Genomic DNA, 19,498 nt, shown 5'->3' with positions numbered 1-19,498 from the left:
ACCCCTCTTAGGTAACCTGGTCATCCCTCATTACCAGAAGCTCACTATAATAATGCCAGGCTTATTACAAACATCCCATGGACTTTATTCCTATTGTAGCTCAGAACTCCTGAGCTCAGGTGATCTACCAGCTTCATCAAGGATTACAACCATGTGCCATGATGTGCATCCCTTCATTTTTAAGATAAAGAAATCAAAACCCAAGGAATTCAAGTGACCTAGTTGAGGTTAGTCAGCTTGGCAGAAGCAAGCTACCTGATTCCCAGTTCGTATGACTCCCACACAAGGGCCATTTCCAGTTACATGCTGACCTAGTATTTCCCTCTCCATGCCTTCCTCCATCAACACTTAATACTTTTTCTATACATTGGAATGAATCTGAATAGGTTGAAGGGAATCACAGTTCTTAGAAACAGCTCTAAAAATGCCCACTCCTCACCCTGGGCCTCTGTAACATAGAACTTTGGAGTTAAATATCCCTACCACAGATCTCTTTTCACTTCCACCCTTATGCTCACTGGCTGAGGTATCAGTTCTGCTTGGCAACAATGACCTAGTTTGTTAATGATGATGAGGATGCAAAGATCAGGATGGGCCAATGTCAGTTGAACTGGGGGAGGGGACAGAAATTCCTGTGTGTATATAGGGACATGTTTTCCATCAGGGCTTTGAGCAGGATACAAGGTGTTTCCTTTTGGAGGAGAGCCTGGAACTTCTCATGCATTGATTTTCCTCTCTCAAACACAGCTAAATCATTCATTTGCTTTTAAGGTAGGTATTGACATTGCTTATTCTGGCTCCCAAGGAGCTTTTGGATCTGAAAAGATGCACATTTTTAGAAATGGAAATCTCTTGACAGGAGGCAAGCCCAGTAGTGACGGAGGCTGGCAATCATTCGGGATGGAGACTCAGTGGAAGAGGTGGTCCTCCTCATTCTGTCTGCTCATTCTGGGGATATTTGTGCCGACAAAGACCAAAGCAGGTGAGTCTGAAGGCTTAGGGGTAAGAAGAGGGCTCAGAATGTGGAGCCCTCAGTCTGTAGGATTTTTAGCCATTTTTCCTGACTTGGATCCCTTTGGTGAAGGTCTAGTGAAGACTATGGACCTCTCTCAGAAGAATACTTTTAAATGCATAAAGTAAAATATATAGAATTACAAAGGAAACCAACTACATTGAAATTTAGTCATCAACATACGTAAAGAACAGATTCATAAACCTCAGGTTAGGAAGATGTGGTAGAAGATAGAATATAAAAAGTCCTGGGTACAAATTCTGCTGCAGACTCTTATTATCTGTGTGACAACCTGGGCAAGTCACGTAATATCTCAGTCTTTTTTCTCATTTGTCAAATGAGGATGAGGTGTAGTGTTATGGAGAGCTGGCTTCAAAGTTAGGAAGATGTGTATAATCTACCCTTTTACACATACTGCCAGCATTACCCTGGGCAAGTCATTTAACCTCTTACTGCTCAGGTTATAAGAGGTAGGTAGAGAAGGTGCTGCCCTATATTAGTAGAGGGAGTTTCCTTGTTATGAGTTCCCTATGTCAAAGAAATCATGAACTCATGATCTGGTACAAAAATAAAAAAAATTAGGAGAATAATATCTGGAGACCTCTCTTCACAGAGTTTTTTTGACGTCCAAATGAGAAAATTTTTGGAAAGTTCCTTCCCAACCTTAAAGTCCTCTATAAATATCAGCTGTTATTTTTATGCCCTGATCTCTCCAGAAGGAGATCTGTCTAGTCTGATTTCTGCCATCTTTTCTCCGGTTAACTTTCCTTTACTATGAAGCAATCAATCAACAAGGATTTATTAAGCACATACTTTGCCCTTCAGGCCTGGTGCTAAGTACTAGTCCTACAAGAAAAGGCAAAAAACTTAAAAATGGTTCCTGTCTCAAGGGACTTAGAATCTAATCATCATTCTCCTCCAAAGTCCTCCTTTGGATTCCTGATCTTTCTCCACTCTGTACTCTGGTCTTATTTCTTACCTATTCTCTTCCTGAAAATGCCTCATGGGCATCTAATTCAAGGGCACAAACTTTATTCTGGGGTAAGAGAAACTAAAGTGATAGTCTTTAGCAAATGAGGTAAAGGCAGAATCATCATAGAATTCCCATTCCCACCAGCAGATCTTTCTTCTAGCCTTAGGCCTGGAGGTGACAATCTTCTCTTTCCCACTTACTCTATTTTTACTCTCTAGGTCCAGGCCCAGCTCTTTTCTTTTCTTTTGTTGTATCCCAGTATAACAGGCTATGGTGCAGTTGATGGAGAACTGGTCTTGGAGCGAGGAAGGCTTAGGTTTAAGTCCCACCTCTGGCACATACTAGCTATGTGGCCCTCACTTAACTTTTCAGTACTCTGGACAACTCCAAGAATATGAGTTGAAGACAAGGCACTGACCTTCACTGGTTGAGGGAGTTACCCAGGTCAATGAAATCATAGCTCTAAACCCTATCCCCTATCTCAGTTCCATTGGACAGTGCCTGGTACAGAGTAGGAGCTTCATAAATGACTGATTCTTATCCTACTTCTTGAATGTTGTGTTATATGCTACATCATCAAAATGAGATGACTTGGCAACATTGACTTACTTAGATACTGTACTTGCTTTCTCTTTTTTCTTTCCATCGAGTTTAATCAAATTTACAATAAAGAATAAATTCCAATCAATCAATCAACTAATAAGCATTTATTAAGCACCCATTTTGTGCCAGGCATTTTTAAGGACAAAAATTAAACAGTTCAAGGAGCTTACATTTTAAAGGGAGAGTTAACTGTATACAGATATAGGTCTCATACAAAGTAGATACAAGGTCATCTCAGAAGGAAGGAATTAGGAGTCAGGGTGTGGGGAGAGAAGGGAGAACTGAGAAAGATCTTTTTTCCCAGAAGGGAAAAGCCCCAGAAAGGGTTGCTTGAGTTGAGTCTAGAAGGACTTTAGCTTAGAAAACAGATTTTAAGATGAGAAAGGGAAAAAAATGGGAATAGAAGAGAGAGAAAGAAGAGATGGGGGAGAGCTGGGAAAAGCTAAAGATACGCTAATGGAGACTGGACGCTCAACTCAGAGAAAATGACTTGTAGGCATGGGATACAACCAGAATAAAGGCATGGAGATGAGAGATGGAATATTATGTAACAACAAATTGGAAAGTATGGGTGGACCAGAGAGCATAACAGGTAAGAAGACTGGGAAGGGGACAGCTAAGTGACACAGTACATAAGCACCAGCCCTGGAGTCTGGAGGACCTGAGTTCAAATTTGGCTTCACATACTTGCTAGCTGTGTGGCCCTGGATAAGTCACTTGATCTGATTGCCTCCAAAAACAAGGAAAAAAAAGATTAGAAAGGCATGAAGGGGCTAGGTTGTGAAGACCTTTAAATGCCAAACAGAGGACTTTATATTTGATCTTGAAGATAATAGGGAACCACTGGAGTTTATGGAGCATGTGTGTGTATGAGAATCAGCCTTATATTTTAGGAAAATCACTTTGGGAGCTGTTAGTGGGATAGATTTGGAGGGAGGGGAGTCTAGAAGACAGGAGGCCAATTAGAAAGCTATTGGAATAGTCCAGGTAATAGGTGTTGAGGAGGTCCCCGTACTAGGATTATATATGTGTGAGTGGGGAGAAGGGCATACATATATACATATATATGTGTGTATGCATATATATATACATATATATGTACACACATTAATATTAGAGATGTTGTGGAGGTGAAAGCAGCATGATTTGACACCTGATGTGTTCTGTGAGGTAATGGAAAATGAGGAGTCAGGATTTTCCTGAGGTTGCAAACCTGGGTGGTGGTAGTACCCTGGATGGAAGTAGAGGTTCAGAAAAGGGGTGGGTTTTGGGGGAATGTCAATGAGTTCTGTTTGAAAACTTGAGTTTGAGATGCCTATGGGACCCAATAACAGGTAGCATGCCTAGGATATAGTAGGTTAATAAATGTTTGTTGACTGACTGACTGGAAAGAACACTGAATTTGGAAGTCTAGAATAAGTAAAGCAGTTTGAAAGTTTTGCCACACACCTACTAACTGTCAGAAGGATCCTACCTTTGCAACTTACTACATGTGTGATCTTGGGAAAGTGATTTTGCCTTTTAGAGCCTTGATTTTCTTATCTGTAAAGTAAGAGAATTGGTATTGATGATCTAAAAGTTCCATCTCCGAGTCTATGATCTTTCAACTGCTGGTGATCCTTAAGGTACATTCAAATTGTACATTCAAACCCACAGTTATAGTGTATTTATAGTCTCTTAATTCTGCTGTTTTCACTTTGGATTATTTCACATAGACTAATAGTTTCTAAATTTGAGAGCATCAGAACCCCTTTTAATGTAAATTCCCTTTCCTCCCCACTAAACAAGATGGTAGCTGTACTTTTAGTATCTACTGATTGAATAAGTCCATTATTTCAAAAACATGACTTGTCCAGTCACACAGCCAGTGAATCCATTAATTCAGTAGCAACCATAAGTGAATCTTTAATTTGTTAATTGCAACAGTATCTATCTACATAGGGAAAATCATGTGACATATATTTGTATCATTAGTCTACGTATAGAGTGTTTGCTTATTTATCATACTGAGTTTTTCAATGAAATGGACCCTTGCAACAATTCTTTCAGACTTGGGAGTCTTGAGACTCTCACACAGGTTATGCACACACTAATGTAGACTTTTCCACATTTCTTTTACATTCTTCCTCTTTGCCATTTTTTGTGGCCCACTTCCATAGATTTTCTGCAGCCTGGCCGTTCCCTGATTGTTGGCTCTTCAACACTGTTGCCAGTTTTTCACTATTTCAATACAATTGGTATGGAAGGAAGCTGGTGTAGGAGATAGGAAACTTGAGTTCTATTATTAGCTCGCTCACTGGTTGGTCACATGACCTTGGCCAAGTCCAGAAGAACCTGAATATGCTCCCCCACTCCACAGTCCCACTGACGCTGAGTTTGATAATACACATGTAGTTTTCACCAATATGAATTGTTTTATTTAATCTACTAAACACATTGTAACATGAGAGGAAGGAATTTGGTGATATCTCCTGGAGGAAGAGCAGAGATGCACTGTTAATTTCTTTCCACCCTTAACCCCAGTTCTGCCTCCCCTCCTTTCTGTTAGTATGGTAACTCTTCCTAGGTTAGGAGAGTGACATGAGGAACTCATGACTCCCAGAATCACAGGGAATGGTTAAGTGCATCTTGAGTTACTTCATCATCATTTGGACATCTGTATGTAACATTTAATTGGAATTTTTAAGGATCAGAAAAAGTGATGCCTATTTACAATAGATGGCTTTAGAAGACAGAGCAGTATATAGCATAGTGGTCCTGGTGTTGGGTTGGGGAAACCTGGTTTGTCTTCTGAAGGTAAAAGGGAAACTGGAGAGTTTGAGAGGGAAAGAGGGAAAGAGAGGGAGGTAGAAGGAAAGAGAAGAGAGGGAGAAACAGAGAGAGAAGAGGGAGACAGAGAGAGAGAGAGAGAGAGAGAGAGAGAGAGAGAGAGAGAGAGAGAGAGAGAGAGAGAGCTGATTTGCCAGCTTGTTTTTGCAGATAAGAGTGGGGGGCAGTTCCTCTGGCAAAAGTCCATCTGTCTAAATCCTATTTAGTCAGTCTCATCAGGATTTCCTTCTATTCTCTCAGCAAGGGGACAGTATCTACCCTATAGGAGGTGCCATAATCTCATTAAGTCTATTGGGGAAATTCCTCAAATTGGTCCAGACTCTTGTGATCAACTCCTTTTGCAGGAAGAGTAGATAGATTGGATTACTTGACCACTCAGATTCCTTCCAGATCTAAATCCTATGATAGTTTCCCCAGGAAGTCACCAAAGTGGATCAAGTCTGTCTTCCTATTTCTAAGCATAATTAAAGAAGTTGTTTGTTCTCTAAACAAGGATCTTTTATTAAGATTTAAAGTAAAGCCACTGAACTGAAGATAAGAAAGGCACAGAAAGGAAGAGAATCTCAGAGGCAGAGGGACCTGTAGATATCACTTGACTCAAACTGCTCCCTGAGTGTTGAATCTTCTTGCTAGTGTGTCCAACTATTCACTTTCTACTTGAAGACCACCAGTGATGGTGAACTCATTACCTTTCTCCCCCCATTGGCCATAATCAGTACGTTTATTAATATATTATAGCTAAATGCTTCTGTAGCATCATGGAATCACCCTCCACACCATTGCCAAAGCAATCTTCCCAAAGCACAGATCACACCATGTCCTTCTCCTCCTCTAGAAGCTTCAGTGACATCCTTCCCTTCTACAAGAAAATACAGACTCCTTTGTTTGACCTTAATAACCCTTCACAGCCTGGCTCTGGCCTAACTTTCTTTAAAAATGTATATATACTTTTCCATTGAACCAAAATTCACCTTTTCTTCTTTCATCTTACAACTGAAAACAAAAGAAAAACAGAAGTCTTGTACCAGGTGCATGTGGTCAAGCAAAGCATATTTCCACATTGTCCATGTCCCAGAATTGTATAGATTTTAATCTGCTTCCTGAGTCTATTGCAGTTCTATCTGGCAGTGGGCACCATATTTTATCATGAGTTCCAATCCCCTGGAATTTTAGTTGGTTGCTGTGTTGATCAGAGCTCATAAATCTATCGAAGTTTTTTTTACAATACTGTTTTTATTGCATAAATTTTTTTGTTCAATTCACTTCATTATGCATCCATTAGAACCTTTCAGAACAACTGGATTCACTATTTTACCAGGGAATTCTTCCTTTTGTTGGGCTGTAATTGGCCTTCTCTTTGTGATACCACTAAAAGAAACCAGAGTTCCAGGCTTGGAGTCAGAAAGGCTACCTGAGTGTAAATCTGACCTCAGATACTTACTAGCTGGGAGACCCCAGGCAAGACACTTAACTTGTGTGCTTCAGTTTCCTCATCTGTAGAATGAGCTGGAGAAGGAAATGGAAAATCATAACAGTATCTCTGCCAAGAAAACCCCAAATGGAATCATGAAGAGTTGGACATAATTGAACAACAATAATCTGCTAGATGACTTCTAAGTTACCTTTCTCCCCCAACCAGAGAAAAGTTACAGACTATGAATTTCAGACTTGTTCAGATTTTAATACGAATGGTGTTCAAATCTAGTGTCCTGTTTAGCGGTTAGAAGAGCTCTATGGATGGGTATGTTCTATCCATCCTAGAGCACAGTGAAGAGAAGAAATGAACCTAAGGGTGCAGGAAAGGCATAATTGTGGTTGAGTGAAAAATAACCCAGGGTCTTATGTAAGGGATTTTCCTGGCCTCTGATCACCCTTGTTGTTTAGTCATTTTTCAGTTGTGTCTGACTCTTCATTGATCCTGTTTTGGGTTTTCATGACGAAGATACTGGAATGGTTTGCCATTTCCTTCTCCAGATCATTTTGCGTATAAGGAAACTAAGGCAAGCAGGGTTAAGTGATGTGTCCAGGGTCACACAGCTAGTAAATGCTTGGAGCTAGATTTGAACTCCGGAAGATGTCTTCTTGACTTCAGGCCTGACTCTCTGACCATTACACCATCTAGCTGGCCTCTTGATCATACTGCCTCTACTCATAATGCATCCTTTTATAATTATAAGAGGAGGTATATAGTAACTAGCTAAGGATCTTGGGAGTTGTAGTTTTCACAGCATTGGGAAGAGACCACAAACTATGTAGACTCTAAGCTGAAGGGCAGGGTTTTCACTCCCACCCCTCCCACTAAGCCAGAGATTTTGAAGTTCTCTAACATGAGAGACACAATGGTAGATGAATGGAATATAAGTAGACATGGACAGACAAGTGAACACTAAAGCACAAATGGGAAGTCTGAGATGGAACTGAGAGATGATAATAAGACTCGAAAGCTGGCTTTCTCTAGATAAGATCTGTTTTTATTGTTTTTGAATATTTCTTTAATCATGTCCACAGAGAGCCAATATAGGGGGAAACCAGTGGCCAGCTTGTGTACACAGAGATTCCAACCGGTGAACATAATTAGGAATGTGTCCTAACACTGGCTCAAGGGTATCTGTGACTTTATCAACACCTGCTAATAAGGACCTGAAAAAAAATCAAAGGATGGGAAGCATGGGACCTGAGGGTAATGAAGTGTGATTGGTTAATCAAAGGCATTTTAGGCAATCTCCATCTTACAATGCAGAGAAGGAGGTTGGGGAGAGAAGAGTGCCTTAGCCAAAAGAAAGTTATACACAGTTTGGAATGATAGTAGTGGCAGGGAGATAGATGTGGTCTGCAAAGAAACAGGTTCTCTCTTTTTCAGAGAGAAGAGGGGTTGGTTCTTCTCAACCAAACTTTTCTTCCATAGCAGTAGTTGCTGTAAGCACCTGTTTCTGTGTTGTTTGTATATGTATGCTTGTATGTGTGTGTACGTGTGTGTGTGTATATATGTGAGTGTGTGTGTGTGTGTGTGTGTGTGTGTGTTTCCAAGGTGGTAAACAGAGGAGCAGTTATCAGAGGTCAGATTTGGGACGCTCCACCTGGTACTGTCAGAGGGAAGTCTCCAGTTTGTTCAAATCCAAGGGCATTTCTTTCTTCCCTCCTTACTCCCCATAGAAGCACAGCACAGATGGAGTGGTGAAAGACCTGAATTCAAATCCCATCTTTGACATTTGTTAACTGTGTGAACAGGAGCAGGTCATTTAACTCCTGTAAGCCTCATTTTCCTCTTCAATAAAATGGATAGCATCCTATGAGAGAGAGAGAGAGAGAGAGAGAGAGAGAGAGAGAGAGAGAGAGAGAGAGAGAGAGAGAGATCGAGAGACAGAGAGAGACAGAGAGGAAGAGAGACAGAGAGACAGAGGGACAGAGAGGCATTGTTGCATCCCCTTTTGAACCATTCCTTTGGGTTGAAGCCCTGCAGGACACATACACAGGATACAGGATAGTACAGACAAACCTCAGAGAGATGGCTGGTTTGGTTCCAGACCATCTCAATGAAGCAAATATCACAACAAAGTGAATCACACTAACTTTGGTTTCGCAGTGCATATAAAAGTTATGTTTACATGATACTGTAATCTATTAAGTGTGCAACAGTATTATGTCTAAAAATACACATACCATAATTAAAATACTTCATTGCTAAAAAATTGTTAATCATTATCTGAGCCTTCAGCAAGTCATACTCTTTTGCTCGTGAGGGTCTTGCCTTAATGTTGATGGTTACTACCCAATCAGGATGGTGGTCACTGAAGGTTGGGGTAGTTGTGGTATTTTCTTAGAATAAGACAACATGAAATCTGACACATCGATTGACTCTTCCTTCTGAAAAGGATTTCTCTGTAGCATCTGATGCTATTTGATAACATTTTACCCCTAAAATTTTACTAACATTTTACTCCAAAACTGGAGTCAATCCTCTCAAACTTTGCTGCTGTTTTATTAGCTAAATTTATGTAAAAGTTCTTCAATATTGTGTCTCAGGGAATAGGGAGACTCAAAGAGAGGGAGGGAGATGGCCAAAAAGGTCGTTGGAGTAGTCAGAATGTACATAACATTTATCATTGGAGTTCACTGTCTTCTATGGGTGCGTTTCAGTGCCTCAGAATAATTCCAATAGCAACACAAAGACCACTGATCACAGATCACTGTAACAGATACGTTAATAACAAAAAAAGTTTGAAATATTGTGGGAATTACAAATGTGACCCAGACACATGATGTGAGCACATGCTGTTGGCAAAATGGTGCCGACAGACTGGTTTGAGGCAGGATTGCCACAAATTCTCAATTTGTAAAAAATATGTTATCTGGGAAGAGTAAAAGTGGTAGGCATAATAAAATGAGATATGCCTGTATAGTGAAAAGAGAGCAGGACCTGCAGACAGAGGTCTAGGCTCCAAATCCTCTCTCAGACAGATAGTCTTGTGACTCTAGGCAAGTTGTTGAATGTCATCGAGCCCCACTTTCCTCATGTGAAGAATGAAGTTAGTGATATAACTGCACCACCACCTTCTTGCGGTGACTGTGAGGAAAGTGTTGGTAAACCTGAAAACAGTAGAGAGATGAGAGTTGTTAATAGAGCATAAGCTTCTTGAGGGCAGGAAATATGTCATTCTTGCATTTTTGAAACCCTAGTGATTCTTCCAGAAACTTTGCCCCCTCCGCCTTAGTGCCTTCTCTGTTGATTAGCTCCAGTTTATCCTGTATATATCTTGTTTGTAAGTAGTTGTTTTCATGTTGTCTTCCTCACTAGACTGTAGAGTCCTTGAGATCAGGGAATATCCTTTACCTTTCTTTGTATCCTCAGTGCCTAGCACTAGCTGTGTGACCCTGGGCAAGTCACATAACCTCCCAGTGTTCTAAGCAGCTCTAGAAGACCAAACGTTTCACAGAAGGTGCCAAGCTGCATTGATCTCTACCAATGAGTTTCCTTATTGGGAGTTCACATCAATGAAGTCACAGGTTCAGTGCCTAGCCTTATTATTCTGTTAAAAGTGGGGTGGGAGGGAAGTGCCACCATGTGCCTTTCATTGTCCCCTTCCTTGTTAGCTCTCTCTCCCTGTTGTATTTCTCCATGAGATTATAAGCTCCTGGAAGCTGGGGACTACTATTTTTGCCCTTGTGTTTTTAGCATCCAGCATAGTGCTTGGCACATAGAATTTTTTTAGCTGCATCTGTGATTTCAATAGTCTTTGAATTCCCTGTGAAGAAACTGCATTTGCTAACATCTGTTCTTTACACCTTGAGAGTAGTCTGGGGGCACTAAGAGGTTAACTGTATAAGGTTCAGACTCACACAGCTGGTACATGTTTTAGGTGATATTTGAATGTAGGCCTTTCTGACTCTCCACTATGGTGGGTGGCATAGTGGATAGACTATTGGAAATCCTGAGTTCAAATCCAGCCTCAGACACTTTCTAGCTGTGTGACTCTGAACAAGGCACTTAACCTGCCTTTGCTTAGGTTTTGTCATCTGTAAAATGGGGATAATAATAACCACTACCTCCCAGAGTTGTTGTGAAGATCAAATCAGATAATCTTTGTACAGCACATCATAAACATTAAAGAGTCATATACATGCTAGCCATTATTATGCCATGTTGCTTCTAACTTTGGCTTTTTTAAAAACCTCTTTAGCATGCTTGCACATAGTAGGCCATTAATAAATATTTGTTAAATTAAAATGAAGTTTTGCATTCATCCAATACCATCCTCCTCTCCTTCTCCCTTTCAGAGCTTCACAGCCTAGAGGTACAGTTCACTGTGACAGCCTCTCCTGAGAGTCCTCTAGACATCTTCCTCAGTGCCTGCTTAGACGACTATCTGATAGCCTCCTACAACAGCAGCAGTAAAGATCTGACTATTATGCTGGATAGAGTCAGCACACCTATGCAGAACTTTCTGATCCAGCAGAACCAAGAAGAGCTGTTGCGATTAGAGCTTGAAGTCTCTAGGATCCTGAAGGAAAAGAGGAAGCATTACAACTGGACTGAGGGTGAGTTAGCTCTGCTTGCCATTTTGCCCACTGTTGCCTTGGTTCCTTCTCTTGTGTGCTTTTCTCTTCCCAGATTCATTCCCAGGAGATCAGGCTATGGAATTGAGTGGCCAGCGTGTCAAGTCACTGTTGTTCACACTTGCCACCCTGGCAAAAGAATAAACAAGACTGGTTCCCTCCTCCTTCTATCCCTAATTTTGTTGATTGAGTGAAGTTTACATGTTTCCGTGGCATTCAGAACCCTCCACAATCTGGTGGCAATTTCCTTTTTTATCTTGCCCCGTTACTTCCTTTAACTCATTCTCCAGCCTGATGGGATTAGCCTTTGTCTCCTGAGGATGGACTGTGATTCTGTGTCTGTGCTCACATTGTACCCTGAAATCTCCAACTTCTTCTTTTCTTGTTAAATTCCTACCCATCCTTTAACATCCAAATGTAATATCACCATGTCTAGGAAGTGTTTTCTGATCCCATTAGTTGGTACAACTTCCCTTCTCTGATCTCACGTAAAGCATTTTCTGTCTCTCTCTTGTAATTATCTTTGATTGTTGTGTATAATAGTCACCCTCCTCTTAGACAGTGGCCTTTAAGAGGGTAGGAATGGTGCTCTATATTTCCCCCAGCACCTAGAATAAGGTTCTGCACATAGCAACTGCTTGAAAAATGCTTGTTGATTGAATGGATAGATGGATGGATGAGTGAAGGCCAGTCTCATCTCTTCCCTCTTCCTTCTCCTTGTCCCCACAGGAGTCCACACAGGACAGGCCCTTATGAGCTGTGAGACTGACAGGGGCAAGCTTGTGAATAGTCGAATCGGTGTTGCCTTTGATGGTGAAGATATCTGCCATTTGGATATGAAGCAAAGAAAATGGATAGTCTTAAAACAAGAGTTTGAAGACTTCTGTCCATACCAGAAGGATGGCTCCTGGGAAAAGGCAATGAGAGTGGATTGTCCCTTTTTCCTGAAGCTTCTCTTGCAAACTGTGCACCTGAAGGAAAAAAGTAAGTCCTTGTGCCTTCTTCCTTCTTTCTTGTGGAGTCATCACAAGTCCAAGGTGGAAGTCCGGAGTCCTGGGTTCTGGTCTTGCAGATGCCAGCTAGCTGTGTGCTTTTGAACAAGTCATGTAAAGTCACTGAGCCTTAGCACCCAGATTTTTAAAATGGGACAAATTATTGTAGGTATTTAAGTGGAGAAAGTGCTGAACAAGGTGACACACTCAGGAAGATCTGAGTCTGACTCCTGCCTCAGACCCTTACAAGCCGTGTGACTAGGGATAAGTCTTTAAGAGTCAGTTTACTCATCTCTAAAATGGGGATAATAATAGCACTTAACAGGGTTATGGTGAGGATCAAATGACATAATATACATATACATAATAACCATTAAGAGCTAAATAAGAGTTATTATAATTGTAATATTAATAATAATTATGATCATCCCCCCTCTACAAATCTAGGGACGACATGGGAATTGAAGGGATGATTGAAGTCATATGAATAAGGATAATACATCTGAAAACAAGGTCATGTCTTGTGAATAACATAAGGTTAGGTGTGTAGCCTAGGGGGAACTCTGAGGGAAGAGGATATGGATTCCACTTTAGAAGAAATTAGATTTGAATTCAAAGGGAGAGAGGGGATGATATAGATTCCGCACATGAATGGACCAAGTTTGAGGTTCTTCTTATGGGTTGCCAGAGAGTGGATATTTGTATGATAATCATAATGGAGATGTTTGAAATGCCCACGAAATCTAGGTGAAATGATATATGATCTTGAACATGACCCTACAACTGCTCTGTTAACTCTTTCTGTGGAGTGAATGATAAGTGGTGAACTTCTATGGCCCAGGCCCTGTGGTGTTCTTACAGACTGACCCAGTTGTCTATGGCACTGAGGCTGAGGAGCAAGGATGGTGGGGGAGGAGAAGAGAGTGAGGCAAAGAGAATAGTAGACCTTTCTTGTATTTCTGTTCCCAGCACCCCCTGAAGTGACTGTATCCCGACACCACACTCCTGATGGCAGAATCATCTTCTCCTGCTTAGCCACGGGTTTCTACCCTCGTTCCATCATTCTGAGCTGGGAGAAGAATGGGCAGCTGGGTATGTGGGGAAACGAGAGCTCCAGTGGCACCTTGCCCAATGCTGATGCCACCTACTACCTTCATGTTACTTTGGAATTGCCACCAGGGGATACAGGAAAAGGTTATGCCTGCTTGGTTGACCATAGTGAGCTGGAGAAGCCAACTGTGTACCCTGGTGAGTTTACCAGGAAGGGTAGGGTAGCAACCAGAATTCCTTGAATTCCATGTGCCTATTCTGTTTTTTTTTTTTAACACCAGAAGTATTAAGTGCACCAACTGATTCAAAATTTTATTCTAATTTGCCTTTGAAATAAAAATTTTCATCCTACAACTAGGTTACATTTAGTGTGAATAATAAATCTCCTGAAGTGGTTACATTATTTGAATTTATACTGCACATTTCCATTGGGCTGCAACCAATGACCATATTTTACATAATTATAACTTGAATTTGAATTTGAATATATGTGATCATCTCAGAGGATTCATTATTCATACTGATCAGGAGCTATCTGTATCTCTATTTTCTTTGCTTTATGGATATAAAAAATACACTATGTCAATTGATGCAATTTGATCCTTTAAATTCTGGTCCTTCCAATCTTGGGATGAGATCCAAGATGGGACAATCCCTCAAAAGTAGTTCAGGGCCACTGAACTCAGACCCTGAGACCACCGTAAAGGAACTGAAGACACAGTTCTCTCTCCCTCCCCCAACTTTCCTGAAATGGATCATGGGAGGACATGTTGGACCATTAGCTATCCGTGGACGGAACTGCCCACTGCACCACCTCTCAGTTACATGGAGAATTTCCTTCATCCTTCCATCTTCTCCTCTTACTATTTACCTACCCTTTACTCCCTATAGTTCCTGGAGAGACAAGCAGGGGAAATCTTTTGGTCGTGGTCCTGGTTTCCATAGCCATCCTTGTGCTGAGTTCATTGGCAGCTTTCATCACATGGAAAAAGAAGAAGACAGGTATGTGGGTGGCCAGGAAATGGGGAGGGCAGATGATGATGAGTGGGATGGAAAGGTTATTGGTTCAGAAAGGGGTCAAAGGACAGACGGAATTTTTGGAGAAGCTTCTCAGGGAAGTTTTTTGGAAACCGAATTCTCATGATTTATATGATGTGTGCAGAGATCTTTACTAGCATTAAGAAGAGAGAGATTACAGAAAAATATCATTGTTAGAGGCAGGGGCCTGGATGAGATGACCTCTCAACATTTTCCTCTGTCTTTTCTCATTTTCCTCTTTTTGACTTAAAGGCTATATGAGCTGGTAAATATGGGGAAGGAGAGGTCATTGCCTAAGGGGAACAGATGGCAGGGGTGTGTGCTTGTGCTTTTGTGATATTCTCAAACCCTTCTCTCACACTCCTTTCAATTTCGTCTTTTAGATGTTAGAAAATTTGTGTGGGGAGAAAGCTTTGGCTGAACTAAAGATCTTTTTTTTTTCTTACAGGGAGGACCCCACTAAGTCAACTGGAGTGTTCTTTCCCGCCTCTTTCTTCATCTCCTGCTCTGTAGTAGCAGACTGCGGGAGGCCCTCACCATATACTTTGAGCCAAGTGTGGTCTCTGCTAGATGCTTCCCCTTGTACTAGTGACAACAAAGAGAGCACACGTTTCTCTGGTGCTGTACAGTTTATAAAACAGTTTTCTCACATGGCACACAGTGCAAGAAACATTCTCTCCCTTTTATAGATGAGGAAACAGAGTCCCAGAAAGGTGAAGTGACTTGCCAAAGGCAAGCAATTAGCAAATTTTGCAATTAGAACTTGAATGTAGGTCTTCTGGTTCTAGATCTGGTGATTTCCCCCCATCATATCCAGTCCTGTCTTTTCCCCTGGTAGTGGGGAAGGATCTAGAAAAGAGAGAAAGAAGTTACATTGCTCACCCTCCCCTTCACTCTCACCGTCATCTTCACCATAATCCAAACTGGGTCTGTATTTATGAAAGATATCCATTTCCTTGAGGGACATATTCTACTCTCTAAATACAAATCATCTACCTTGGGTTGGACAAATATCTATAGCCATGTATTCCACTTGCATCAGCTTCTCTGGACAATAAGAATATTTAATTTCAGTCTAGAGGTGGCAGAATTAGAGAGAGAGGACCTGGAAGATGGCTCCAGATCTAGCAGAGGATATAAACCAGCATGCCATTTTGGAATGGAGTCACTGAATCATTGTGACTGTCTTCCACTACCATCTAACCTTTCAAAACAAGGAGAATGAGACAGTTGCAGTAAATAGCAAGATTAGCTATTCATCAGGCCAAGAGGAAGGAGAAGAAAGAGAAGCAGGCTAGTGCATTGAGAAGGTGGATTATATAGTCTGAGCCATTATGATGATAGGATGCTATTATGTGATAGATACATACATCTCCAAATGTCACAGAAAATTAGGAACTCTTTGCTTGGTGGTCATACTTTTTGCTATCATGATTAATTATGTCTTCAGCATACACTTTTAAAAGATTTTGAGTTCTAATTTTTTCCTCTCTCTCTCCTTCCCTTTTCCCCTTCCCAAGATGTCAATCTGATATAGGTTATACATGTATTAAACATATTTCCACATTAGTCATATTGTGAAAGAAGAATCAGAACAAAAGGGAAAAACCATGAGAAAGAAAACACACAAAAAAGTGAAAATAGTATGTTTGATCTGTACGCGGACTCCATAGTTCTTTCTTTGCATGTGGATAGCATTTTCCATATCATGAGTCTTTTGGAATTATCTTAGATCATTGTATTGCTGAAAGAGCCACTTCTATCAATGTTGATCTGTTACTGTGTACAATGTTCTCCTAGTTCTACTCACTTCATTTAGCATCAGTTCATGTAGGTCTTTCCAGGTTTTTCTGAAATCTGCCTGCTTATCATTTCTTATGGAACAATAGCATTCCTTTGCATTCATGTACCAAAACTTATTCAGCCATTTCTCAATTGATGGGCATTCTCTCAATTTCCAGTTATTTGCCAACACAAAAAGAGGACATGTGGTCCCCTTTGTGATTTCATTTGAGACACAGATCTAGTAGTGGTATTGTGGCATGCACACTTTTATAGCCCTTTGGACATAGTTACAAATTGCTATCAAGAATGATTGGAATGGTTCAGTTAGTGGTCATTCTTTTTGGCATACAAGGTGGACAGTTTGGGAGAGGGATAAATGCAAAGCAATTGTTGGTCCACAAATCTGTGAATATTTGATGAGTAGTCTGCAAAGCTTTTCTTGACAAGGATTAGCTATAGATATAGTACCACTCCTCACTCCATTCCATTCTCCATTAAGCTGCCAAAGTGACTTTCTTTTTTTAAAAATTGATTTGTTTTCAATTTTCGACAATTACTCCCATAAATTTTAAATTTTTGCCCCTTACCCACAAGGACATGCAATTTTATATGTGTTCTACACATACATTCTTATAAAATACATTTTCACATTAGTTATGTTGCAGAGAAGAATTAAAAGCAATGGGAGAAACCATGAGAAAAACCAAAATAAAATGAAACATAACACAAGAGAAGATAGTCTACTTCATTTTGCATTCTGATTCCATAGTTCTTTCTCTGGATGTGGATGGTATTTTGCATCGACTCCTTTGGAAATGTTTTAGGTCCTTGCATTGCTGTAAAGGGCTAAGTCTATGTGACACAGTCACCACATACTGCATTGGTTACTGTGTATTATGTTCTCCTGGTTCTGCTCACTTCACTCAACATCAGTTCATAGAAGTCTTCCCAGGTATTTCTGAAGTCTTCCTGTTCATCATTTCTTTTCTTTTCTTTTCTTTTATTTTTAAATTATTATTATTTTATTTGTTTTCAGTGTTCTACAATCACTTACATATAACTTAAACTTCCCGCCTCCCTCTCCCTCCTCCCCTCTCCCTCTCTGAGTCAGTATACAATTTTATATAGGTTCTACACCTACATTCCTATTAAATATGTTTTCACCTTAGTCATGCTGCACAGAAGAATTAAAATGAATGAGAGAAATCATAAAACAAACCAAAACATAATACAAAAGAAAATGATCTGTTATGTTCTTCGACAGAATTCCATAGTTCTTTTTCTGGATATGGAAGGCATTTTGCCTTAAGAGACCACTGGGAATTTTAAAGTCCTTGTATTGCAATGAAGTTCTAAATCTACCAGAAAAAAAATCCTTGCACACTGTGGTTGTTGCTGTGTATAAAATTCTCCTGGTTCTGCTCCTTTCGCTCAGCATCAGTTCATATAAGTCTTTCTGGGCCTCTCTGAAGTCTTCCTGTTCATCATTTCAATAATATTCCATTACATTCATATAACACAATTTATTCAGCTATTCTCCAGTTGATGGGCATCCCCTTGATTTCCAGTTTTTGGCCACCACAAAGAGTGCTGCTATAAATATTTTTGTACATGTAGGTCCTTTTCTTATTTTTGTGTTCTCTTTGGAATACAGTCCTACAAGCTATATTGCTGGGTCAAAGGGTATGCATATTTTTATAGCCCTTTGGGCACAGTTCCAAATTGCTCTCTAGAATGGTTGGATCAGCTCACAGTTCCACCAACAATGAATAGTGTTCCAACTCTCTCACATCTCCAACATTTATCATCTTCTTATTTTGTCATGTTAGCCAATCTGATAGGTGTGATGGGGTACCTCAGAAATGTTTTGCTTTGCATCTCTCTAACCAATAATGATTTAGAACATTTTTTCATATGCTTGTGGATAGCTTTAATTTCTTCCTCTGAAAACTGATTTTGATCATTTATCAGTTGGGGAATGGCTTGTATTCTTGTAAATGTGAATCAGTTCTCTATATATTTTAGAAAGCAGGCCTTTATCACAGACACTAGTTGTAAAAATTCTTTCCCAGTTTTCTGCTTCCCTCCTAATCTTAGTTGCATTGACATGGTTTGTGCAAAACCTTTTCAATTTAATGTAATCAAAATTATCCATTTTGCATTTTATGAAAGTGGTTTTCTTTTTTTAAAATTTATTTATTTTTAATTTCCACAAGATTTTGAGTTCCAAAATTTCTCTCCATGTCTCCCCTCTCCCCACCCCAAGACATTGTGCATTCTGATTGCCTCTCCCCCCAATCTACCCTCCCTTCTATCACACCCCTCACTTCCCTTATCCCCATCTTGTCTATTTTTCTTATAGGGCAAGATAGATTTCTATACCACATTATCTGTATTTCTTATTTCCCAGTTGCATGTAAAAACAATTTTTAACATTCGTTTTTAAAACTTTGAGTTCTAACTTCTCTCCCTTCCTTGCTCCCCACCCATCCTCACTGAGAAGGCAAGCAATTCAGCATAGGTTATGCATGTGAAGTTATGCAAAAGACTTCCATAAAAGTCATGCTATGAACGAATATATTTCCCTCCATCCTATCCTGCCACCCATTTGTTCTATTCTGTCTTTTGACCTTGTCCCTTCCCAAAAGTGTTTACTTCTAATTACCCATTCCTTCCATTTGCCCTCCCTTCTATCATCATCCCCCTTACACCCCCTTATCCTTATCTCCCCTACTTTTCTGTAGTTTAAGATAGATTTTCATTCAAATTGAGTGCGCATGTTTTCCCTCCTTAAGCCAAATGTGATGAGAGTAAGCTTCAATTTTTCCCTCTCACCTCCCTGCTTTTTCCCTCCACTTAAAAAGCCTTTTCTTGCCTCTTTTACCCATATTAAGCTGACCCATTCCATTTCTCCCTTTCTCCTCCCAATATATTCCTCTCTCACCCCTCAATTTTATTTTTTTAGATATCATCCTTTCTGATTCAATTCACCCTGTGCCCTCTGTCAATATGTATATAATCCCTACAACCACCCAAACACTGAGAAAAGTCTCAAGAGTTGCAAATATTATCTTTCCATGTAGGAATATAAATAATTCAACTTTAGTAAGTCCCTCATGATTTCTCTTTCCTGTTTACCTTTTAATGCTTCTCTTGATTCTT

General features: G+C 40.2%; 1 protein-coding gene across 1 annotated transcript; it reads left to right on the top strand.

The window, feature by feature from the left end:
* The first annotated feature begins 685 nt into the window (after nucleotides 1–685).
* On the top strand, nucleotides 686–16,019 carry LOC140521120 (zinc-alpha-2-glycoprotein-like). The gene is made up of 7 exons (XM_072638512.1): nucleotides 686–771; nucleotides 860–982; nucleotides 11,193–11,453; nucleotides 12,201–12,455; nucleotides 13,433–13,711; nucleotides 14,405–14,515; nucleotides 15,000–16,019. The coding sequence occupies exons 2-7, from the start codon at nucleotides 901–903 to the stop codon at nucleotides 15,062–15,064; spliced, it is 1,053 nt and encodes a 350-aa protein (XP_072494613.1). The 5' UTR covers nucleotides 686–771; nucleotides 860–900; the 3' UTR covers nucleotides 15,065–16,019.
* Nucleotides 16,020–19,498: the final 3,479 nt, after the last annotated feature.

The sequence above is a fragment of the Notamacropus eugenii genome, chromosome 1, assembly GCF_028372415.1.
Source record: "Notamacropus eugenii isolate mMacEug1 chromosome 1, mMacEug1.pri_v2, whole genome shotgun sequence".
In the NCBI taxonomy this organism is placed as follows: Eukaryota; Metazoa; Chordata; class Mammalia; order Diprotodontia; family Macropodidae; genus Notamacropus; species Notamacropus eugenii.
This window is presented reverse-complemented; position numbering and strand designations above follow the sequence as displayed.